The sequence below is a fragment of the Nothoprocta perdicaria genome, unplaced genomic scaffold (assembly GCF_003342845.1).
Source record: "Nothoprocta perdicaria isolate Ctin4 unplaced genomic scaffold, notPer1 scaffold_77, whole genome shotgun sequence".
In the NCBI taxonomy this organism is placed as follows: Eukaryota; Metazoa; Chordata; class Aves; order Tinamiformes; family Tinamidae; genus Nothoprocta; species Nothoprocta perdicaria.
The window spans coordinates 1,908,579-1,935,027 of record NW_020456054.1 but is presented as its reverse complement, the minus strand read 5'-3'; the positions used below and the strand labels follow the sequence as shown (position 1 = coordinate 1,935,027).

The following is a 26,449-nucleotide window of genomic DNA, read 5'->3' as shown; positions in this document are numbered from 1 at the left end:
ATATTCACCAAATCCTTGATATACATCAGGGTAGTGGGATCATTCCATTCTCATGCCATATGGCTATGATACTTGGGAAATCATCATGACTTGGTGACTGAAAGGAGCCCCCCCTGGACAGTCAACTCCCTTCCCCCACAGTCACAAGGACTATTTAGACATGGAATGTCCCAAAAGAGTTGAAATTTCCTCTTCTGGCAAGATTCCCAACAATGTATGCCAATGAAATGAGAATGCCTAAGTTTTGCTCTAAAATGCTAAAGTTACAGCTTCTCTTCTTCTACAGCTTGAGAACTACATTGTGGAGAACATGAAATCAGAGATGGCCCAGCTGCAGCAGAACGCYGTGCAGAACCACACAGCCACCATGCTCGAGATAGGAACCAGCCTCCTCAGCCAGACAGCAGAGCAGACGAGAAAACTCACTGATGTTGAAACCCAGGTAAGTTCACAGAGTGATCTGCAAAAAGCAGAGAATTGACTGCAGAGAACCTTTCTCATTCTCTTTCATTTCTAACATGGGGTGTTAGATGGGCGTTAGACGGGGCCCGACTCCAAGAAGCAGACACACTTCCTGCTTATTGGTAACAACAGCAGTGGTGGTTGACTCTGGTTAGGTGTTTTTCTTTTGATTTCATCTGGGCAGTGTATTTAGCTCTACACACGTAAGGCAGGCTGAACTGGTCAGGAAACTAAACCAGGTTTTAATTTCAAATATAGTCCAGCTACCCACTGTGAATCATACAAATGTCAAGCTAATTTCAGGCAAAAAATAGAGCCTTTGATCTACCTTATTTTTACCTTCGTATTGTTATCTGCAAAAAGTTTCCAGCTACTTGAAAAGTAGTGTAGTTCTGCAGCTTTTATCCTGCAAAAAGAGCACTTAATTTAAGTGCTCTTTGTTATACCTCTAGAATTTAAAGAACTAGCTCCATGTGATTCCTAGCACAAAAATCATTGTCATGATTCAAAAGATAAAGGTATCAATATTATAACAAAGTACAATTTTGTACTGGACTCTTTCTTATTGTACTGAGATATATATGCCTTTTTGCCTTTTGACTTATTCTGTCWGCTTATAAAACATACATTTGTTTTCCTTATTACTGCTGGCTTCCTCTTGATCTTTGTAGCAGCACCTACTTACCAAGTGAAGTGAATTCATTGTTCATTTAAAATAAGTGAATTCCTGTCATTTATTTTGTCTATTCTAGTACACTATCAGGCACTTCCTGAAAGATTGTATTGTCTGTCCTAACATCAATATTTAAAATATCATTGCTGAATTATTACATAATTGCATTCCATTGCAWTAAGGAACAATAGCAATTATGAAAAAATAGAGGTGTTCTCACTAAGTCTATCTAGAAATTATAGACAAAAGCTGTTGCTGCACTGTCTTACATGTACCTTTGATTTTCTACAGTATGATTAATAGTACTAATTAGCACCACCATGTACTAATAAAAGTTGTGAGCTCAAATGTCCATTTCCAAAAGATGATGTATTGATTCATGAAAATGTTAGAGTTTATCTTTTCCAGTATTAACAGAATAATTAAATGTAGGCAGAATAATTAAATGAAGACCATAGTATCATATACTTATCAAGGAAAATCAGATACAGGATGTTTCCTTTATACCCCAACAGACCTACTTAGTTAAAGTGACATATGTTCATTTGCTATTTCCTGACACAAGTAGGTAAAAGACAAAACATGTGTTACCTGTGTCTCAATTCTTCCCCTGAGGAATCAGTAAAAAATAGAAGTAATGCTGGTGGCTACGCAAGAGAATGGAGAGCTCCCTCCTTCTCCAGCTATTACTGAAAGCTTTAAAGAATTCTCAAGTGGGAGATCTTCCCTGCGGCAGTCCTTGCTCTGACTCATCCACATCCTGCCAGTGCAATGTAGATCAATGGCTATTCCAGCTCTGTGGCAGCATTTTCCACCTCTAGTCCCTCAGCAAAAATCCCTGCAGTTCCTGGGTTTTTAGCAATCAGAAAAGTTGTGCAGGTGGCTCAGTAAAGTGAATAGAGGCTGCTGTTGGCAGTGATGGAGGAAGCCAGAGCATAGCAGAGAGATGAAAGTCAGTAGGATGCAAGGAGGAAAAGGGCAGGCCAGGATCTCATACCTGTAGTAATGAGTAGAAATAACAGTGAGGGTGTTCCTGCACACCTGAGAAAGGAGGAAAGTACAGAACATATAGAGCCTTCAGCTCCTTGAAATATCACAGACTCCTCCCAAGTCCATACCCCTCCAAAACCTAACSAGTTCACTTTAGGTTCCCTTCTCTATTTGAAACTCTATTGATGTTTTGTAGTTTGCTTCATAGATATATCCTTTGGAGAATTATTGGTGCCTGTCTCTTTATGCCATGCAAACCATTAATCAATTCCTTCATCACCTTCTTCCAGATCTCTCTCATATTTCAGTGGTGCCTCCTTCCCCATCTGAATATGCCCATCTCTGACAACAAAAAATGATTCATATGGATCAACTCCAACTTTTTAAATCTCTGTACCCTTTAGAAAGAACAAATCTCTGAATGAGTGTCGAGAACTTCAGGAAAACATTTGCTTAAATTGAATTTGAGTGCCAAAGTTTTTACCTCCTCCAGTACCATGAGGCATGTAATAAGAAATTATTACCCTATTATCCTATGATGACAGGGATAACAGCCAAGGAGGGCTCACAGATTCTGTTAAAAAAGCATCATGTCCAATTGATTGCATCTCARCTTTTGTGTGCAGAAGTACCTATAAAAGTATTTATATACACTTYTCAGGACCCTATGTAATAAAAGATGCTATACCAATAAAATAAATAATCATTAACTTTCTTGACTATTATGTTAACTTTTGAACTACTTTTTATTAGAATTGGTTGTATTTGGTTAGCTGTAAGGCWTGTTTCAGTCCATTGTGCATATTAAGGCCTTGTGCTATTGACACAGAGCACCACTAAGGTTAAAAAACAGCTCCATAAAGGAGCTGCAATGTAAAGAAACACAACCTTCATCTTAAAAATCTGTGTAAGAGTGAGAGTAGCGATAACATAAGCAGACACCAGGCTTCTGCCAACACTGCAAAAGACAGATCTCAAGGGAAAGCCATAGTAAGAGCTCTATTTACAAAACAGTGGATGCAACACTTTGGCTTCAGAGCAACTACTCTAGCACTCTCTTGATTGAAGCACGTTTTGTAGGAATGTTTGAGGCGTGCCTCTTGTTCTTCCAATTGCAGTAAAACATATTTAGCAATCACCTTCCCTTCTTCTAATGACCTAATGTTATTCGGAAACAAATAGTGTGCCAGCGTATCAGCTGGTAGATGTGGCTTAACTGAGTTCATTGCTATATGAGTAGCTGAGGCTAGGAAAGGTGTTAGAAATCAGTTATTTTTTTCTTTTTTTCTCTCAGAAATCATCAAATCAGCTCTATGTAAACATTGTCTTTTTCTTTTTTATTTAATTTATCACTAAGGTGCTAAATCAAACATCCAGACTTGAAATTCAGCTACTAGAAAACTCGCTATCTACGTACAAGCTAGAAAAACAGTTACTACAACAGACACATGAAATCCTCAAGATTCATGAGAAAAACAGGTAAGAATAGGTAGTGATCTCAAGTTCTTTTTCTGTTCACATCAAAGTGGTCTCTGCACACCTTATTTTAATCTCTTACTGAACTGGAGGAAGCTAAGATGGTAAGGGCAAAATCTAGGTAATACCTGTTTTCCTGCTACAAAGGTGTGCACTGACACTGTCAACCACAGTATGATAAATGCAAGTAGATTTTTCTTTTAATGCTTTCTCATATGCTCATATGCAATGTAATTTTGCATCTATGCTTCATGGCTATGTAGTCTTATTTCCGCAGCTCCTGTTACTGAAAGATATGAAGATAACTTGTATAAGCATTTTGAAACAGACAACATTAAGAATAAATTATGAGATTACTGGCTAATTTCAAATATATAAAAATAAGAAAATATTTTGAGGGTAATCTTTCTTGTGCTAATGGACATAAAGATCCTGTAGAAGGATGCATTTCTTTTTTGGAGTGTAATATTTCATAAGATAATGCACACATGGAGCTATGCCCCATTTAAAGATGAGAGTAATATACACTTGGTTTTGATGCTGAAGTTGAAAAATAAAATATATATATATTGTTTAGCAATAAATAGCTCATCAAGCTACAAAGTGAGGCCAAGAAGTTTCAGTGTGCTGCTGTTCCACACTGTAGTTCCTTGGCCATCCTACGCCTTCCTTGGGCTCAGCTTTCCCGAGACTCCCACATGTGTGGACTAGCACATAGTTTAGCTCCTAAATCGGGGCTCACTGCAGCCCGTGCCCTGAGTGACAGAACACCTTAACCATCCAAACAAGCTAGAACTAAGGTTTCTAGTTTTGCTGTACTCAACATGGATATAGAACATATGATATTAAAAGTGAAGTAGTCACTGAAGTGGTCTATTGAAGGCCCAGTCTATGGCTTAAACTCAGGTCAGATGAGTGACTGAGAAGTGTACCATGGTTCTGCTCCTGCAGCAGAAATTGAGTCAGTAAAAATAAAACTGTGTTTTATACAAAGGGAATAACAACACCATAGCATCATGGGTGAGAAGCTATCGGAGATAGAAGGCMAAATAAATAAATAAATAGATAAATAATGATAAAGAACAGAAAATGTCACAAGAAGATGTATTTGTAATTTGTTATTAAACTGCAAAGCTGGTCAGATAATTTACCATTTGAGTTAGTGGTTATGAGAACTGACTATTCAATTTAACGACTGTCTACAACCAGGAACTACATCAAATGTTATTCTGGAGAAGTTAGATCATGCTGAATACTGTTGATCTCTATACATTTCTTGAGCAACTGAAAATATGGRTAGGTTACTATGAATAAATTACTGTGGCATTAACACTGATTTCTACAAGTTCAGCAATTCATCAAAACAGCATGTCCAAGCTACCCTTGTAGTGACTGGACAGAGTAGACATATCCAGGAGGCTGTTTATTTCTGCTTGTTTTATGTACCTATTTCAGTGTGAGAGTAACCCAAACATTATTTTTTCTTTCAATGTAAGTAAATACTTGCATTTTTATCTTCTTCAATCTGGTTCCCAACAGAAATGTATTGATAGTGTTCAAGAGACTGAGTCATTTATGTGATGTCTTGTGTACTTAATAGCCATTATTTATTTATTGATCTTAGCAATGTGTCAGAGTGTAAAGCCTTATGTCAGCAAATATATTTGACTTGAACTGACCTTTGGCTTGACTGACATTTTGATGAAATGGTCTGTGACATGACAAAATGGTCTGGATTGGTCTTTAAGGGGGAAAAATAAAAGCACAAAAAAGTATGTTAAAAAGCAACATTTTACACTCTTGTTTTTGTTAGTGAATAAACAGGAGAAAAAATAACTACAAGGAGAATTAAGTAAAGATCTGATACACACTTTCCAGGTTCAGTTGCTAACTCTTTCCTTGAGAGTTAGATAGAGAGAGGTTAGTGTTATAACTACACTAGAATATGAATCATTAGCTTCTGTACCATCATCTAAGTCTGACAAATACCTCATAATCCTGGCCTTTTAGATCCTGATCATAAAATTGTGTATGAATGTGTCAAGCTTAATACAGGACAAGTCTTTGATCTTGTGAGGTATTAGTAAACTGAACATGTCAATGTTTTGGCTTATCTTTAACAGCACTTATAGGCTCCCCATTAGGCAATGTTCAGCTTGAAGCTCTTCATCACTATATAGATCACTTCCCTTCAATAAAATAGGGAAAAGTCTATCTATATTGACCACATGGTCTGTAAAATTTTTTTGAAAAACGTGTTTCTTTTACATTAGGTGTCTATCACAGTGGAAAATGATGTTATTATTATAATCCAAAAATTATCAGAACAGATAGTGTTCTATGGGCAGATCATTAATTTCTCTGTTCTTCAATGTCTTCTGTGATCATGATCTTAATGACTTTCAGAAAACTAGTTTCTGGATAAAAGAAATACAAAATAGTAATAATAAGTCACTGTTGATGTAGAAAGAAAATGAACACTGACTATCAACAGGGGACCAATGTAAGCTCTTTAGACTAGAAATTTAACTATTCTTGGCCCAATACTCTTTACTTCCTGCCTCTGCTGGGAATAGTGACCAATTATTTTTCTTTTTATCCCACTGCAGTGAACGATATTCCATGGCATATAAGTGGAGTCACATTTGCCCCAGAATCTTGTTTCTRCTGCGTGCTTTCATGCCATAAATAATTTAGTCTTGTGGGTTCCCACCCACTATACTGTAAATGGTGGTTTCCTCTATTGSCGTTTTTTTCCCACAAGAGGTTTTTAAAAACTACTGTAATTTATTATTGAAAGATTTCCTTGCTTAAGTGTCTTCCTGAGCATTTTTTTCTTAAGTATAACAGCTGCATTTAACTAATTGTGTGCTGTTTGTTTCAATATGCAAGTGAGACAGCAACYTTTTTCTTTTCATAAAACAAAAGAGGATAAATGTAATGTAAATATGCATCCTCCATCAGATTTAAACTTATAATCCAACTTGTGTTTATAGAAAATTAAACTGGGCCAATATGGGCCAATTTGGTCAGTATAAAACACTTTATCATATGGAAGTAAATGATGCAGGAAGACTTTTGAATTTCTGCTTGACTGTGTGAAAAACAAGAGGAAAAAAGCATGTAAGAATTTTCATATTTCACATGAAAAATTTGCATATACCAAAAATGAATATAGATTTTTMACCTCACCTTTTTTATTTCAATGACTACTCTTATCACTGGTATAAAAAAACAGCCTTAGTGAGACTGAGCAGTGAGGAGACTTAAGATCAGGAACTTGAAAATCCTTAAGAGTTATGAGGACACCTTCTCAAACCTTTCAGACCACCTACTTAAGTTAGAGTAGTCAACACCTGACAATACAGAGAAAGTTTCACTATTGGAAAAGCAACTACAAAGCAGCTGTCTCAATGAGAAAATAGCACTTTTGCACTCAAAAGTAAGCCTTTAAATCCTCTACCTGTTTGTCTTCCCATGCATACATAATACAAGAAAAACAAATCTATATGGCCAAGGCCTTTTTTCTTGTGTGACATTACTTTTCATGCGAAATGTTTTCATGCGAAAGAAGTCCCTCTCCAGGATCTGGTCTATATCCTGTTCCCAACAGTCTAAACTGAGGCCTCTGAAAAAAAGATTAAAAAAAAATCTGAAACTTCCACTGTCTGGAATGGATTAGTGAATAAACTACATGCCTTATAAGGGAGATTGTCCAAATCAAGCTTTCYTTCCTCCGTAGAGAGTTAAAAAAGTACTTTCTACATGTTCTACTCCATCACCTTTCAAAATGACAGCAGCTTTCCCTCCCAGCTGTACTTTGATGTCTATCCTGGCCGTATACCAGGGCCAGGTATACTTTCTCCTGCTTCATTTATTGGAGGACCTCTTGTGCATAAGCTTTCGTGCAATGTAAATTGCACTGAGATGTCTCCCTGGCTTATGTCCTGACAAACTTAACACTCCTCTTGTCTAGTTGAAAATAGACTCTAGATTTCTGGCCTCACTAAGGTCARTGGGCTAGGCAGAAAGGTATGATTACTGGTTAAGAAAATAGGGTAGTATTTTTTTTCCTTTMTTTCTCTCTTTCTCTCWTTTCTCCCCTCTTCCCCTAGTGTAAATGACTTTTAAACAAGAACCTAACAATAACGTTTACTTCTTCACARCTTCATTCTGTTCCCAGAATGTCTTAACTGTCCTTCAAAGCGCAGGGTGCATTTATATAAATACATGCACCTATTACGTGTCTCTGTGTATATACATGTAGAGAGTTAATTATAGCAAACAGGATTTTTTTTTTATTGTGCACATTTCAGTTTCCTAGATTGCTTTATCTGTCTAGATCAGCAATGTTTTCAGATATATAGGAAAATAATACAGTAAACTTGCAGTAAAAAGCAGCTAGTCATTACATCATTACCATGCCATTTTGCTAAAAATTCTTATAAAGTTATATAACAGTTTCACTCAACACTCACAGATTGCTTGATTAATTAGTATGGAGAAAGCCTTTTTACTGTCTTGTACAACTTCTTATACCAGCAGTGCTAATTTCTAAAAGCCAGTAGAAATATTTCATTTTAAATGCATCTTGATAGAACCTCTTTAAAGATTTTATTAAATACCTTTACCAAAACATTTAGGAATTTTTTTTTTCATGGTACTTCGTTCTTAGAAATTGTTTGAAGGGGAAGAAGAGTGGTCCAGCAACTCCTAAAATGTCTAAATATCTCCACAATTGGTTTCAAAATCGAATGGGAAAATTTTCCCTAGGAAAAAAAATAAAGGTCAGATTCATATACATATATGTATATGTCTAGATGAACTGTAAATACAGTACATATGAAAATCCTGATCACGTTGGAGTCAAAGGTCAAACGAGTGGCTTGTCTCATGCTATTTAAGAGTGTCATCCTTCAGGAACAGGCCAGTGCAGAAGACTCTACCATATGTGAATTTTTCACTTTTGTTCCTTTTGAGCAAAGGTTTCTCATTGATTCTTAGTAAAAGAAAATGAAATGTAGTTGTTATGGATTTCTCAGATGGATATAAAGAGTGATCTTATCATGAGTTCTTCTTAYTTGTTGTAGATTTGTGTGTTGTATATCCATGGAAAGATTGCTGCAGAAATGCATGTCCATTCTTTAAAATAGCTTAGTTTTGCAATTTATAATGACATTTAATCTACTTAGAAAACTGAAGTAACCAAGTGCTGTTATACCCTCATCTTTCTACCACATGTTGTTGATACAACACTCGTAAATATTAGGATGTATTATTGCTAGAGCCATAAAACATCTGCTTGCTGTCTCTCTCGGTACATGCCAAACAGGGAAGCTCTAAACATTGTTAGCCTCTTCTTTCTGGCTTCTTGTGACCAATGTTGCTACAAATAAGACTGTCATCACCATGGCTTCATTTATTTGGGTCTTAAGAGTATAGTGGGAAACAATGCCTGTATTTGGGCTGGCCAAGCTCTTTCTTAAACATAAAGTCATTCAGATGTGGACATGTGGATAGGATGTTATAAAGTCAGAGAATAGTTCCACACTACACTGTGATAGGGATGAAGATATAGGGAGCTTCTTTAGTCTTTCCTTGCCGCTTCATAGAAAAGCAATGTTCTGACTTTAGGAATGGCACTTTCATTTATGCTGAAAATAAGCAAAACTTCTGATGGACCGTAAGATGTCAAACTGATACATGGCCAGATCTGCAAGAACTTGCACAGTGTCCACCTTGTTCTTGTCCAAAATTCATTTATATTCCTGATTATCAGAAAAGTTGAAATGCTTGTTTGGACTTTAGATTTTAATAATTGCCATGAAGAGGTTGATGGAATAGATAAAATTTCCATTGAGTATTTGGATTTTGATGAACAGTGGTTTATGATGGAAATAACTCCATCAGAATCTTTTCAGCTAGTTCAACATTATTTAGTCTGACATTCTGCATAATACAGTACAACAACTTCCAGATAATGATCATAATAAATCAGCCTAATGATCTAGAGTGTAAGTGTATCTTTTTTAATGAAAGAGCTCAAGGGATGAAATAAATCAACTAAGAGTCTGATAAGGTGTTAAAACAGCTTATTACCGTCAGTTATAAAATCTCTACTTTGTTTGAAATTCAAATTCAAATTTTCTATGGTCAATTTTGAATCAACTGAAACTTGTTATGCCTTTGTAACTAATTAATGAGTCCTTTGGAAAATGATATTATGTTCCCCCTTTTATTTGGGAAAGAAACTGACCTCAAGAGAAAGTTCTCTGCCTTCCTATCTTTTCCTCTTTTTATTTTTTCCCTCCTTAGCCAGATTGTTCTGGCTTTTCACAGAATTGGATATGTTGATCTTGCGGAGTGTATTTTCTTCTGTGGCTCTGAATCTCCCACATTTATAATGTTTCAGAAAAAAAGTGATTTGATGTTTGGTTTACCTATCTTTTACTTAAAAAAAAAAAAGTTATATAAAACTCCAGCTTTTGAAGCAAATCCAGGACCTAAATTCAATCTTTGCATTGTTATCATTTGTAGCAGTTCATATTAAGTCTCTATGATATCTTCTAGAAACAACTCCATATGGGTTTTATTGCATTCTTTAGTTAGGTTAAATGAYCTGAAATTATGCAGGCAAGAGTTTTTTTGGCAAGTTTGTAATCAACAGTTCGTCTATGGGTATGAAAGGCACCTCTTCGGGCATATACAGTGGAATTACTGAAAAGCTAGCAGAGAGAATTAATTCATTTCTTTAATAATATATATATATWTTTTTTCTGACRAATTCCCACTGTAGCATTAAAGCACTGGCCAGAAAAAAAATTCTCGTTCAGTGGTGACATATATTATTTTGTGACTACAGTTCTTCTAATCCTTCTAATCTTGTATATATAATCAAACATGCCTTTGATCTCTTTAAATTGTACAGTTTTGACTCAGGGCAGAGACGGTGCTAGGAAAAAATGTATTAGTCAGGAGAAAGTGTTTGCATGCAAGTATGAAATGTATAAAATAATTCATAACAATAGTGAAAGAAAGTCTATTATACTATTATACTTGCTTTCTCTCTCTCTCTCTCTGTCTTTTTTACTGAGGAGCCTTTTGTGGAACTGGAAAAGAGGGGATAGAGGATCTATATGGCTTCAGAGGAAGCACTAGTTCCTTAAAAATGCAGATGTCTGATTTATCTTCTGAGCAAACAGTACTATTCTTAATATGAAAACAGATACCACTTACCTGGTGTGCAGCTGCTTTCCCAGCTTCACAAACCAAATGAAAGGATGATTTTTATCTGGATTTTATCAGGATCCCTTGATGGAATTCCATATTTCCTAATATTTATCTTCTTTCTTCAGTTTCAAGGCTCTTTACAAATTCTTCTTTAACACTGACTTTTGTCTCTTATCATATTGACCCAGCCATACTATCGGTAACATTCTCTTCAATGTCCTGTTCTATTGTAGGCTTGTCTGCATAAACTATAGCACAAAAATTTTACAAAATGGAGCCTTAGAGATTTGTTATGCTTGGGTACCTGATAGAGTGCATCAATTGACTATTCATTTTGACAGTGTTGGAATAGATGATTTATGTACTGAGTTCTGTGTTGAAAAAAAATACCTCTTTTCTGTATTAGTAAATATGTTGACACAAAATGATTAATTGTTTTACTTTATTTCAGCTTATTTGAGCACAAAATACTAGAAATGGAAGAAAGGCATAAGGAGGAATTAGACACTTTGAAAGAGGAAAAAGAGAACCTGCAAAGCTTGGTTACTCGCCAAAGCCATATAATCCAGGAACTTGAGAAGCAATTAAACAAAGCAACAAGCAACAACAGTGTCCTGCAGAAACAGCAACTTGAATTGATGGATACAGTTCATACTCTAATCAGCCTCTGCTCCAAGGAAGGAGGTAAGAAAGCAGCATTATAAAACATTAAAAGGAGTAGTAAATTCCTTCTGAAGTAAGTGCTGTGTTTTTGAAGAGGCATGATGAACCTATTCCAAAACAGAAAAGTACATTATAATTGAGGACAAAGGAGCTGTTGAGACCTGAGAAATCAAAGCAAGATTCATGCAGAGCTAAGACTGACTCTTTTACTAACAGTCACATTTGAAGGTTTTTTGACTTGAATGGTATTGAGATGTTGTAGCATGACTTTAACTGATGTAGGCCCTCACAACACCATTGGCTTCAGACTATCTGTGCTTATTTCTCTGAGCGTGAGTCTCCTTCTGTTGGCAGCAATCTGACCAAATGTGGGCATTTATTTTAAAGATGTTTGTCTCTGAGTTACCTAAGACTTTCTGTATAATCAATGGAGAAAAATGGGCTCTAAATGGACAAAAATAACATGGCATTTTATACATGTATATGGATTACAAAGTAATGATTTCAGATGCAGGCGTTTATGGTGCTGTAGCCATCTAGAATTGTGAGGTAACTCATTTCTTAAATTAGTTTTTATTTGTAACAAGGGATCATTTTTCTCTCTTCTACCTTGCTAGATTTGTTTATTTGTTTTCAGAGCATGTTAGGACACTACAAGGAAATACAGAAATGATATTTCTTTGAAGATGGGGGAAACAAATCAAGGGCAATTAATAAACTGTGTAATGAAAGTCAAAAGAGTCATAGCTGTCTACATGTTAATATGTTTTAAAAGTATGTTTTWTATATATATACACATATTTTTAAAAGCCCTTTTCCAGAAGTTACTTTTGTGAGTAAACGTGTTTCTTGAAGATTTGTTGAGAAAGAAATGTAGATGGAATTTTATCTTTCAAATGCTAGTGACACTGCAAAATGTCTCACAAAATGTATGAAACGTGGTATATGGAGACCACTCTGAGGCATGAAAGTGGGACGCTGTAAAGTGTGAATGAGTAATGGCAAAAGGGCCAAAGGACGTCAAAGAAAAGGCATAGACCAAAAATAGCAGCTAACAGGGTGAACGCATGTCTGGTATGGTTCATACAGGGTTAAAATTACTGTTAGGGCAAATCAGAAACTAAGTTGAGAAAACTGTGATCCATCTGGGAAGATATCGTGAGAAACCCTTTTGAGGAAGGCTACAGGGCAAAGAGAGAGAAACTAGTAGATATGCAGGTTGTCCTGCTTATTTGGTGAGTGTGGAAGTGCAGATGAGAGAGGCCTATGTGCAATTAATACTGGCACTCCAAAGAGCCCAGCACATTTGTCCACTGTAATTCTAGAGCTCTAAGTGCCTTAAATGACTGCTTTTTAATGAATAACAATGAAAAAACTCTCATCACCTACATCATTATTTAATACTGGGTTTAAGAGGCAGAAGGACATACTAGATCATTCAGACTCACCATTTCCAGGCAGTGTGGGCTTGTTCTCTAATATATATTCCCATACAACTTGTGTGGCTGAAAAGTGAATTGCTCCAGTGACTGGGATTCCTGCTCTACATTTGGAAGTGTTGCATATTCCAGCCCTCATTGACAGACCACTTTTTTTTCTCATGTCTGTTCTAAGTGTTCCCTTCTGCTTATTCTGCTATGCAGTTCCCCAGCATTTTGAATTAAATAACATTGTTCATAGTAGACTGTTCTCAGACTGACAGAGAAATCTTGTGAAGCAATGCAGATCCTCTAAGATGTTTTATGGCCTTTTGGCAAAGAAACCTGGCTAAGTTTTGTTCCGGGTGTCCTAATAGAGCTCAGGAGCATTTTAAAATTAATATMAATGTGAAAGATATATTATTCTCAGACAGAAATATACTGCAAGTTCTTTTTAAGGTTAAAAACAGATTTTTATAATCATCTTGAATTTGATTCAAAGGAGAAGAAAAAAAAAGTTTTCCTAAACTTAGTTTCATTTATCAGATGCTTCTTATAATGGCTGTGAAAAGTGGTAGTTTAAAGTTGGGCTTTTGAATCCAAATTCAGGTGCCTGGAAATTTTTCAGCACTGCTTTAATTCTGATTAATTGTCAAAAAAAAAAAAAAATCAGCACAATTAAATGCCTAAATATAAATTTAGTAGCCTAAATGCAACACAATTTTTGACTCTAGTTCTTTTGCATATTAATATGTTTAGAATTCTCCTTGGATGCCATTCTGTTTGATTAAAATAATTGCAGAAATGCTTTCTCTTGCTGCTTACTTAACACTCTGACCAATATTTTTAGCAGATAGTTTTTCAGTTGAAAAAGAGGCAAGGCAGATTAAAATAGTAATATTATTCTGTAGTTCAAGAGCACTCTAGTAAAAGATAAAACATTTGGTTTTGCTGAAAATTTCTACAGGTTTAGTCCATGTTGAAAATGGAAGAGTGCACAGGCTGGGAAGTAGAAATGAAACTGCTATAAACACACACACAAAAAAGTAGTAAAGTAGGTTAGATAATTTAGCACAAGTATTTATGTGTGAACTTATGTTCAAAATGTAAGCTACACTGTGAGAATATTTTTTTGCAAGACAGAGAATAACAAAATATGATACATAAATCAATGACACCTCTTTTGTTTTAAGATGAATTAAGCCTTGGTAGCCTAAATTCATAGGGCATATAGCAGAAACCAAAGTAGTCCAAAAGAGGATAGGGCAATGGAAGTAATTAGGCACCTGGAATAACTTTCACATGAGAGAAGAAAAAACAAACATTCTTTCTCTCTTTATATTAAGAAAGTATGCAGGAGGATGTTACAGAAGCATACAAAATAACTAGTGGTAGATAGAAAGGAGAAGCCTGTAACACTGAAAGCTATTTTCCACTAATAAAAGGTAAGAAATTAAGAAATTAAGGATTCCCAGATAACACTTAAATGAGGACCAGCATGACCTTAGCAAAGTATGTGTATAGAAGGTCAGATTGTCGAAACTGAGATACCACTTGGGTATGAAAACAGGAGATGAGAGATTGCAAAATATGRCTAAATCATATGGTATTTTGAGAATGTCTGTTTGTGACTTGGTTGGATGTGCATATATTTTATTAGAATCAAGAAAATCTTCCACAAGATAGACAGTAAAATGGTGTTCTYCTTTYCATAAATTATACACTCAGAMTTCCCCTCTACACAGCCCTRGTGAGGCTACATCTGGAGACTGTGTCCAGTTCTGGGYTCCCCAGKAMAAGAGGGATGTGGAGCTGCTGGAGAGAGTCCAGCGCAGGGCTACCAGGATGATCAGAGGCCTGGAACATCTGCCCTRTGAGCAAAGGCTGAGAGAGCTGGGYCTGTTCAGCCTGGAGAAGAGGAGGCTGAGGGGGGACCTGATCAGMRTGTATAAATACCTCAAGGGAGGCAGTGAGGAGGAGGGGGGYRGCCTCTTTTCAGTGGTGACCAGCGATAGGACTAGAGGAAACGGCCACAAGTTGAGGCACCAAAAATTCCACGGGAATTTAAGAGAAAAAATTCTTAACAGTGAGGGTGACAGAGCACTGGGATGGGCTGCCCAGAGAGGTTGTGGAGTCTTCTTCTTTGGAGATCTTTAAAACCCACTTGGACGCAGCCCTGTGCCACGTGCTCTGGGTGACCCTGCGTGAGCAGGGCAGTTGGACTAAATGACCTCTGAGGTCCCTTCCAACCTTAAGCATTCTGTGATTCTATGATTCTATGCCATGGTTAGGGGAACTGAAGGCATTTTTAAAACATAAATAATAAAATAATATTTAAAAATAAATGCTGCTGCTGAATGACTTAATCTGAAAATAAGCTGTTGAAAATCATTGTTCTTTGATTACAAAACATGAAATAAACTTCTTCCAGTAATGCCAAATCATATCAGAAGGTTAATTTTTAGATTAACTTAAATAAATTAGGACACTTCTGGAAGTCTGCCTGCTGAAAGTCTGTGATGAATTTAACCTGAGCTGGGTAGAGATACAGGATTGAACAGAAACTGCTTTGGTTTAGCTTTTCCCTCTGAGAAGGTTAGTTGACATAATGCTTATTATTGGACGACAGTTTACAACATAATCTGATTTGGTACTTCCATCATGGCTAGATAATATTATGAGAATTTTTGAAGGACATAAAAATGAGAAGGAGAGAAAAAATGGAAAGCTTACACAGAGCAAGCCTTTTGCTTTCTTGTTTTTTTAATATAGATGGACCTAAAAACAAGGTCCAGTCCACTTTAAGTTTCAGTAAACTTAAATACCTGCAATTTTTAAATATCTGGTTGTGCTACAAGCTGTTTTTGAGATAGAGGACACCTGTAAATCTTGGAATAGATGGCGGGTTTGATTTCTAAAGTACAACCCGCCTCTCTGTCCCAAAGTGAGCTTTTCTAGGTTTTCAGTTACATTTACTCCCTGCAAATAGACACTCTGTAAGATCACAAAATCTACCACTGGCAGTTACTATGGGGACCCATATACCTCTATTTTGACCTGTGTTTGTGGGAGGAGCTGCTGATAAATTTATAAAGTAATTTTTTTTATTAAAAAACCCARAGTTTTCAGACACTAGCTTTCCAACTGAACAGTTTGTTTAACAATGGGGAAATTCAAAGTACATTTTTACAGATTAAGTAATTTCTAAATTAAGTTTTGGATAAAGGTCTGAATCTTTTCCTTAGCAAGAGAATAAAGAAGTACAAACCTTGAGCTGAAGGCTTTCTGAATCACAACAGAGATATTGCACAATTGATATTGTATCTTTAAGACTGCAACAGTTCTTTACTGGTGGAAGATAAGAAATAGTTTGGATGGAGATCATAGCAGTTGTTTGCATAGATTTTCAGAGATTACATAATTATCCTTTTATTAAAACTACTCACTTCCCATACTACTTTGAAGTGGCTTTGACTGAGGATTAATTTTTTTTTTTAGTCTTGAAAGTATGAATGTAAACATAGGTAGTCTTGGCTTCTACTTTTTATTCTTATTCTGAGACTCTAAAATTCCCAGGATGCAAATATTATTGGAATTGTTTCTCCAGACCTGAACTCCAAAGTGTTCTTCTCCTCATTAAGAACTCCAAAGTGTTTTCTCCTCATTATCTACAAGTATTATAACTACTTAAAAATATGCATTATTTAAGTTGACTTAAAAGCATTATTGTCATTGATAAAGCATAATTTCTGAGTCATGCAGTAGATCATATTATTGGACGATTTTCCAAGACATATTCTAAGACATTTTCTAAGACATCAGAAATATTACTTATAAAAGATTATGTACTATAAGTAGAGAGATACTCTCTACATACAAACATGTTCTAYGGTGTCCTTCCAATTACACTACAGTGTTGGTCAACAGATGTCATCATCACCCAACTCCATACCAAATAATTCAGAAATAATGTTCATCCRGTGGGAAATTATGTTTAAAACCAACTGGCACACAGTGTGCTGAGTGAAAAGTCATATCTCTTTTCAAAAGAAATTTTGTCCTTTCCTTTGTTCCATAGGAGTAAATTGATCTAGTGTGTCTATTTTGTTTAACATTAGTTTTTACAGTTTAGTTTAGCTGCCTAAGTACTCCTACTCACAGCTTTAATATCTAAAAATTCAATGAGGATATATACTTATCCATGTGGTTATTCATTTTTCCTGATTTTGGGTAATATTATTATGCAGGCTGACAGACAACATAAATAGCTTGTTTAAAATGTTTGGTCTGAAGTTGAATACTTCAGAAGACGAGAGCAGAGAAAGTTTTTTCATTTATGTCTGGTCTTGTGACCTCCTAATAGGACAGAAATGAGACATTAGCATTCCTCTTCAATGATGGCAAGAAGTTAGGCTTAATTCTCAAAATAATACACATCTATGCTAGGAATTCACCTCCMTGGAAGTACCTACTGAGTTCACAAAGTAAACAACTGTTTGTGGCTCTGACATTTCAGAAAAGCTACAGATCTCCTGGGTTATGGGTAGTTTTACTTTTTTAGCAAATTATGCAAGAAAATATATAATTTTTTTAAAGAATAATAATTTCTAAAAGGCATAACAATTCATTATTCAGGATGGTAAGCTGTAAGTGGTCTATTCTGTTTCTTAGAGCAACGTTGTTCTCATGTTGAACTTTATGCTAAAGTGAAGAGAATGAGAATAGAACTACAACTTCAAAGAAGTGACCTGCAGGTTACAGACACAGGGGCAAGTCCATTGACTTTAGTGGAATTACCCTAGAACTGATGCTGGACTGCTTGATTAGAAAGACTTCAAAGGCGGATTAGATAATACAAGCCAGTACTTTTTTTTTTTGGGGGGGTTTTTTTTTTTTTTTTTTTTTGGTTTTGCTTTTTTTTAAGTCAGAATCTCAGAATAGAATACCAGATTCAGGTATTCTAAAAAAGGAAGTAGTTTTAAGTCTCAATACTTGGACTTGCTTAGTAAGACAAATTTTCTATATTATATTGCTTTGGCATGTACTTGAAAATAAGAGTCAGGCCATATGATATGGGTTTTGATCATTCTTCTGTGCAGAAAGAATATTTGTATTCATCTAAGATATATTTTGAAATGATAGCATTTCTTTAACTGTGACAGTCACTTCATTATTTTTCTAATGAGACACAGAAGCAAGCAAAATRAGATTATTGCTGAGTACATGGAAGTTTCTGACCAACTTTGTCCTAACTGTAGGTCTGAGGTGGATTGAAAGGTTGGTGAAACACAATTGTAAAGAAAGACAAAARTTGAGAGAGGTGTGAAAAAAAGGTAAGAAAAAGATTAAAAAAAAAATACAGTTTGGACAAATTCCAAGATATGATGTAAAATACAACAGAAACAAGTGTATTAATTAGTATCAAATCAGATCTGTGTCTCTACTGTGATCTAGTAGAGACATAGTATTAAAATAATTTAAYTGTAACATACAGTATTTAAATTTTCAGTTAGTGGGAATTTATTTAAATTCTTCAAAAGACAAGCCAGGATCACCTTGTTAACTTGATGACAGCAAGAGATCAGTATTTACTGCCTCTGTAGAATGAAWAGCTTAACTACATATGTAATTTCAATTTCATTTCAATTCTTGATTGCCAATACTAAAATCAATCACCCATCCTCATTTTTTACAGGATATGTCAGTGCCAAATCCCTCTTCACTCTGCTTTACGAAAATGGTATTATTCACTCACAGCAAAAATATTAGAGGGGATATCAGGGTATATAAACCAACTCACCCTAATGGCTTGTTAGTAAAAAATTTGTGTGCATACCATGGTACAGCTGGAAACAGTAAATGCACATTAGGGTGTCTGTATGGAAAAATATAAATCAATTAAAGAAATATGGACACTAGACATATTAAACAAAGCCCAAGGCTTAATCTTTCTTGAAGCAGTTTATGAAAGACTTCTTTAGTTCTCATCTCTCAGGGAGTGACTGGTCACTCACAAAACTGCTGTCTCAAGCAGAAACTATTAAGGAACTATATTGCAGCTGGATAATTAAGTGTCTTTATCTCTTTGTAAATGGACCATAAGCATTCAATTTYGGCTCACTAATGAGGGCCACTTTATGGTGTTCCTAAGTGAGGTCTTTCAAATACACAGTGAATCGATGTATTATTGTTGTTACCAGTCACTAAGCCTAGATTTATTGGGCAACAAACTTGATAACTTTTGATAATTTATTAGGTAGTAAATAATTATGCCCCTGAGAAGGTGAAAGCTCACTGTGTTTACATTGTTTTCCAAGACGCAGTCTGTTCCCGCAGTGCTAAAGGAGGGGAAGTCCTAGGAGGGGAAGTCCTAAACCAATAAATGGTTTATTTAATGAGTAGTTGGATAGCTTGAGTGTTACTGTTATGCCATTTTTGGCTTTTTTTTGCTTCAAAATCTTGGAGAAGTAAATGAGAAATACAATGTTCTGTTAGCTGCTGAAACTTCTCTGTAAATGTTAATGTGAGAAATTTCATCAGCTATACACTTTTTTTTTCTCCTGCCACATTCAGTATAGACCTGAAATTCCAATATGTAATGAACCTTAAAACTCCTAAATGAATTTAGCACCCGACTGTTCCCTGGGCTGGTATAGTCAACATAGCCCTACTAACTGCATCTCATCAAGGTTTAATAGTTATGTTGGTTTCTACTAAGAGTTTCACACATGCGTTCCAGGCCCCCCACATGCAGCGAGTGGAATGTGACTATGTATAAGACTGTGTTCCCTTAAATGTTCTCAACAAACTGGAAAAGAACATGTTTTTTCCTCTAATCATACAATAGTGGAAGGACATTTCTTTTTTTCTTTCTTTTTTTTTTTTTTTTATTTTCCTATTCTCTTCCCTCTTCCCTCACCTCCATCATCAAGAGTCCTCTTTTCTCTCAGCTTCTAAAATAGCCATGTTAGTTCAAGGTAAGCTCTTAAGTAAATCTTGAATAAAACACACAGGAAGTGTTGCTTGCCTACTAACAGCCAAAACTAAAATAGTGTGTTATGAATTATGAAGGTTATCACAAAAAAAAATCCACTTTTCTTTTTGCCACAATATAATTTGCAGTGTGCTTAAATATTGTGCAAACTTTTAAATCCCACATCTAAAGAGGGAAAAAGAAAAGTAAAGAGAAAGTAAGAGAAAGGGAGATATAGAACTAGTAACTTTTCCAGTGGAAAATGAAGGGGCACCACCTGGAACAAACTAGTTAAAAGCTAGCAACACAGGATTATCCTTTACATAATATGTATGTGGAATTTCTTTGTATGGATACACTTAATGATTAAAACATATGTGTTTTCAAGAAGTAACTGAATTTTCTTCTATGAATGTCTCCGTTTAAAGACTATTAAATATAAATATATTATATGTAGCCCAGGGAATGCCAGTTCCTTAAGTTTCTGGAAATACTTGTCTGTTCTTATCCTCTTCCTCATTTGTCTGCTGTGGACAACTGTTCCTACTGATGTCTCCTTCTGGAGCTGCATGTAAGCCTTTACAAATTTAGTCCTCTGGGGGAGTCCTCTGGTGCAAAGAAAGGCCTAAAAGAATAAAAGAAGAAGGAGAAAAAATAATTATGAGGGAACAATCAAACCAGAAAATGAAAGGGCAGTGGAAGTTAACAGAACTGGAATGAGGCACCACGCAGATCACGCCATCAAAGTCCACAGGTCCCAGAAATATCCCTGAGCAGAGGAAGGTTGCTCAGTGCTGCCCTATCTGAAGAGAATAGGAATGAACACAAGCCCTAGGTCTCTGTCACTGGTCTCTCCCATCACGTGTCTTTCTCCGGGCAACAGGACTGACCTGTCTGGCCCACAGGCTGAAGAGGAAGGTCCACTATTGTAGAATCTTTTATTTTGGAGACGGGTTATTAGACTGACGGGTTATTTGGAACTGAGGTGTGACTTGCTACAACTTCTCTCATGACTTCTTTTGGCATGAATGGCACCTTAGCAATCAAATTTCATAAACTATATTGCCTAAATTTATAATCTATAAACTTGATTATACAGCTATGTCTTTACGATAAAATCCCTCCAAAATCAAGCAGCAGACTGTAATTTCTTCTCTCTTATTCATAAAAATCTGTGAAGCGCAGCTTCCAGAGCAGAAATATGTTATTCCAGTATGTCAAGACAAAGACGTTTTTTCTCTCAGCTTCCCTTTGGCAGATTCAGAGCAATCCCATAAAGAAATATTACTTTGAAAAGCATTTTGGTGTGTAGATAATTTCCTGGAAGAAAAATATATATTCAAGGCCAGTCCTAACCTTTCTACTATGTCCACAAGCAAACCTAAACATGGAAACATGCCCATACAATGTCTTATTTCAGAAGGCTGCCAGGCTCCAAGATATCCAGAAGGAACTTCCATGTTATTGTTGAAAGGTGATGTTCAGACCTTTTCTRCAACACAATAATGTCGCAGGACTGTCTCTTTCAGGGAATCACAACCATCTCTTAGCTGCAGACTAATGTTCTCAGCAGAGGTGTATGCAAGATGAAGCTACAGAATTAACAGACTATACCTCTGTCTGTAAGTCAGCAGAAAATGAGTGGCTATGACTTTTTGCATATTTTTCCTCCTCAAAAATAATCATGACCATTTCTTTATCAGATCTTTCTGATCCATGCTGCTAAGTGTGGGAACATATGTATGTATGTGGGCCATGTTCCAAGCCTCCATGCTGGACACGAAAAMCTGGATACTTTGGCTAAGGCAGCAAAATGTTTGTGATTTGATTCTTCTTAGCTGGCTGGGCACTGCTTGTCATTGTGCCTGGGAATGTGGTGGTGTTGCTCCCAGCTGCTCCCAGRTGGCAGGGAACAATGTCAGAGTCATGGATACCCCTACAGAAATGTAAGACTCCCCACAAGTCTGCAGCCACAGCAAGATCAGGACAAAATCTGTTTGCAGCCTGGCACCAAGCAGTGTTTGACGCTTGATGGTCCTCAGATGACCCTTCCCTAGAATGCTCCTGCTGCAAGCAGAGGGACYTCAGTTTACAAGCTTTCCTTTTCTGATTTCTCTGGAGCTCTTGACCTGAGGATAGAAATTTCTGTCTTAGATGTTTTGATAGAGCAGCAGAAATTTGGTTCAAGTTATTTGCTCATAAAATATTGAGAGATTTTTTCTTCTTATGCTTCAAAAGCATGAAGATTCTTTTCTAGCATCTTTCAGTATATGGTAACTATTGATCACAGTAAGGAAAYTATGTGCATGTGAATAAAACACTGTAATTAATGAAAATATAATAATTGACTAACACAGTACACAAATCTCAGAGTTTCTATCTAATTCATCATCATGCAAGAAATTAACAGCTACCTTTCATTTGCAGGCAATATCASTAGAGGATATAAGGATTAACTCAGTCTTTACTGGTTTCACAAGTATGACAGCTCAGATATATATGTAGTGTATATGAATGTTTGTACTGATTTTCTCAATGTACTGCAACTGCAGTTGGATTGTAAGCAATAACAAATAACGTGGTATAATYAAGGAAAGTAATTTCAAATTAATATAACACCAATATCTATCAGAGGTTTGAAGATCAGAGATTTGAAGAACAGTGCCATGTACATTCAATTTTCTCAAAAACAATCAGAAATATAAGAAAAAATATATTAATTTTAAATATTTTTTTCCAAATAGAGAATGAATAATTGTTCCTACAACTAAAGAAAAAATAAGTATTTTATGTTTTAAATTTCTTCTTCATATAAGGGAACTGTASACTACTAAATATTTCAGGAATCATTTACTCTTAAGAGTTATTTCATGTTTCTTTAAAGCTGGGAGGAAAAATGTTCAAGATTGCCGTTAGGAGCTCATTTACACTTAGCTTTTTTCATGACTGTGAGTAAGATAGCAGAAGAGTAATCTCCTCCACACACAGTTAACCAAGAGGCTTCACTGGCTCGTGCTTTAAAAACACCCCAGTGCATCTGAGCTCTGTGCCTTGTAAGCTCCAATAACTCTGTCTGAGAAAACCAAAGAGGCACCTTAGCTGCTGACCCGGCTGCGTGATGAAGGTGAATGCCCTGGTAGCAGGGACAGCAAAAAAACGCTCAGCCTTGCAGGTTGCAGCCCCGTTGAGCAGAAACCCTGCTGATCTGGGCTCCTTGGCCCCCCGCGCCGCCCGGCTCTGCAGGGAGCTGTGTGGAACAGAAAGGAAAAGACTGAGCAGCTAGGGACACACAGGTAGGGTAGCYCAAGGGGAGCATTACCGGGCTAAAAATGAGCCAAAAGACATTTAAGGATGCAATGAAAGACATATATTTCTCTCCTTCAGTTTAAGTACTCAGGAAACCAGGGTTTTAAATACATGCAACATTGCTTCAAGGGATTTAGACTTCATCACCAATTTATTCATCCAGAAAAGGTAAAAAAAGCTCCAAASCAAAACAAAAAACTCTCATGGGCTCCAAATTTTAGATTATCATTCAGGTTTAAAAATTTTATTTTTACTTGACATTGACTTTGTATTTTCTTTAGGTATATAAAAATTTGGTATCAACACGGTATTTAAAAATAGCTAAGCTTACATTAGAAAACTGTATACAGTCAATTAAAATCTTTGAGCTATACCAAGAATTTAAATGACTGCTAATTTTGTTTTAGAACTCTTCTTTGAGTCTTTTTTTTTTTTTTAATCATTACTTTTAAAATCTTTCCCATATGTAAGCCAGTGCATAATTCAGGAACAACACTTGATGTATAAATGATTCAAGGTCTATGTAATGTTCTAGGAAAAACGGAAAATCTGGAGCTGTAGTAGGTAGCAGTGGTTTGGAAACTCTATGGAATATTAAGTTAAAAAACAACTATAAACCTTAGAAAAAACATAATTCACTCAAAAAAATAAAAAAGTCACTAGTAACATTCCTGAGTGTTAATTTTCTGATAAGTTTGGACTGTTTTTGCAAATTACAGTCTGATGTATTAAGGAAAACTGAACTTGGGTATGCTCATGATAAATAAATTGTGCTGCGGTCTATAATAGTTCAGCAGGTTCTTTGCAAGGAACTGAGCTTTTCCTCCAGCAGGAGCACAGATGCCTGATAACTGACATTCAAGGAAAGCCATGTTCTCTTGGTCACAGTGGTTCAATGAATAAAATCCACTTAGGCAAAAGAAGAGTTGATTGGACTTGGGGAAGTCACAGGGCCTCTTGCCTGTGATTTCAGGGTTTTCAGTAGGCTGATTTTGAAGGACAGAAGGAGCTGGATGTAGGTATTGTTGTGTTTTCCTTCTTTGCTTTTTACATGTCTCATGCAATCAGAACATATAGAAAAGCCAATATCAAACCAAATATTCCTTGCCATCCTGAACAGGTGGTATTCAGCCCCTGGAACAGGCCGCCCAGGGAGGTTGTGGAGTCTCCTTCTCTGGAGGTCTTCAGAACCCACCTGGATGCYGCCCTGTGCCACATGCTCCGGGTGTCCCTGCTGGAGCGGGAAGGTTGGACTAGATGATCTCTAGAGGTCCCCTCCGACCTTGAACATTCCGTGATTCTGTGATTCTGTGTATTGAGTGAATTGATATTGCTTCATTTGCAAAGTAGTGTTATAAACTACTGAGCTGCCTATTTCCAATGTAACAGCCCACTGTTATGAATTTAAGGGCTTGAACACATAATCAATTTTTCCTTGTTTATATTTTTAAATAAACAATAGAAAAGTAAATCAAATGGAATAATCATGATCTTTTAAAAGTTAGATAATAGTAATTTAAGGAGTTATTCATGAATTTTTTGCCCAAGTCAGTTAAAAATGAATCAAATTCAGTTCTCAGTATCCTTGAATAACGCTAATATAGTTATTTCCAATTTTTTTTTGTGAAATGTATATGTCTAAATTGAGATAAGATGGTCTTGCTACATATATTATGAATATTAAAATATAAATACTTTAAGACTTGAGGAAATGAAGACAGTGACTCTGCAAGATTCAATACATTTATAGACAAGAAGAACTAATGTCTGCAGTTGGAACAACGATGTTAGAGAAGTTCAGACCGGGAAGAATGGATCTAATCTAAAGCCCTCTGAAATCAATGGGAGGTTTTCTTTTAATTCCTCTAGGCTTTGGCTTCAACCCCAAGTAATTACTCAGGCTGGACTTTGGCCACTGATGCTAACACCATCTGCTTACAAAGTAATACCACAAAATCTTTAATTAACACAAATCACCTAGGCCTCAGTTTTGTGTTATCTGAAAAATGTCACCTTAGAGAGCACATTGTTCCTGCAAGTCTGGATGAGGACCCCATTCAGTCCCACTGCAAAGGGAAGTTGTCACCTAACGCGTTGCCAGCACTACCTTTCTTTCCCAAATATGGCCAAGTTTCAAAGCAGTTAATTTTCCAACTAGAGTTCACATACAAATGTGTGAACCAGGGTTTATTTTTATTGATGCTATTGGATAAAAATAATAAACTTGCAGCACCTAAATGAAAAAAGAAASTACAACTTCTTTTGTTCAAGTCTTATTTTAAAAGAACAAAATAAAAGAYATAAAAGGGAAAAAAATATGACAATCTGTATAAAATGTGTACCAGGGAGCAGGATTTCTTTGCAGTTCAAGACTGGATTTCTCACTGGTTATATTTTTGGCTTTTTATGAAATTACTGAGACAAAAGATTTAGTAGAAAATTGCTTTTAGTAGAATATTGCTTTGAAGTACTCGCATGGGAGACCGTATCTCAACTTYGATGTTATTGCATGCCATCTTATGGCCTGGATGATGCCCCACACTGTGCAAGGGTCTTGTGCTTTTGTGCACCTTCATCATTAAGTGCTGGATTTGCAGCGTAGGCCACTTCATTGAGAGTGAATAAGGCATACCTATAACCTACATTTTCAAGCCAGAAATGAAAACAGTGTGGCTGTCACCGGACGATGAGTGTGTCTGGAGGACTTAAATGTTGTTTCCTTATTGTAGGGATTAATGAAGTGCTGGCCTAGGCCCTGTGCAGCACTTAAGGACATGTTTAGCTTTAAGAATTTAAGTAGACTGATGGATTTCCATGGGAATACTGATGGGCTTAAAGTATGCRTTGTTGGAATGAAGTCGTATCCTTCAATATTGTGTGGGATCAGGATACATTTGTTTGTGAAAGCAAAGGAACTCTTTCAGATTTTACTACTTTGGGGAATCTCCTGACTGTTCAAGACTGGGATCCTTGAATATCTTGCCCTCTTGATTTCTTAGCCCAAGCTTGACATATGTGGTTTGCCTGTGATATACAGGTTAAAGATCTGTGCTGTGTTATATCATTGATTGTTTTTTTATCCTGTGCTTTAAAAGGAAAAAAARATCTGGAACTGAATCATAGCTCTAATCGACTGACTTTAGTAGTTTTCTTTCTTTCTCTCTCTCTTTCTTTCTTTCTCTTTCTTTCTCTCTTTTCCCTTCCTTCCTTCCTTCCTTCCTTCCTTCCTTCCTTCCTTCCTTCCTTCCTTCCTTCCTT

The 26,449-nt window shown here is 36.1% G+C and overlaps 1 protein-coding gene across 1 annotated transcript in view; it reads left to right on the top strand.

Annotated features, from left to right (window-relative positions):
• The window catches only part of ANGPT1 (angiopoietin 1), a 150,445-nt gene that overhangs the window by 66,090 nt on the left and 57,906 nt on the right, over positions 1–26,449 (top strand). The window contains exons 2-4 of the mRNA XM_026051628.1: positions 287–442; positions 3,483–3,604; positions 11,283–11,515. Of these exons, the coding sequence (XP_025907413.1) occupies positions 287–442; positions 3,483–3,604; positions 11,283–11,515 (511 nt within the window). The remainder of the gene's footprint in view (positions 1–286; positions 443–3,482; positions 3,605–11,282; positions 11,516–26,449) is intronic.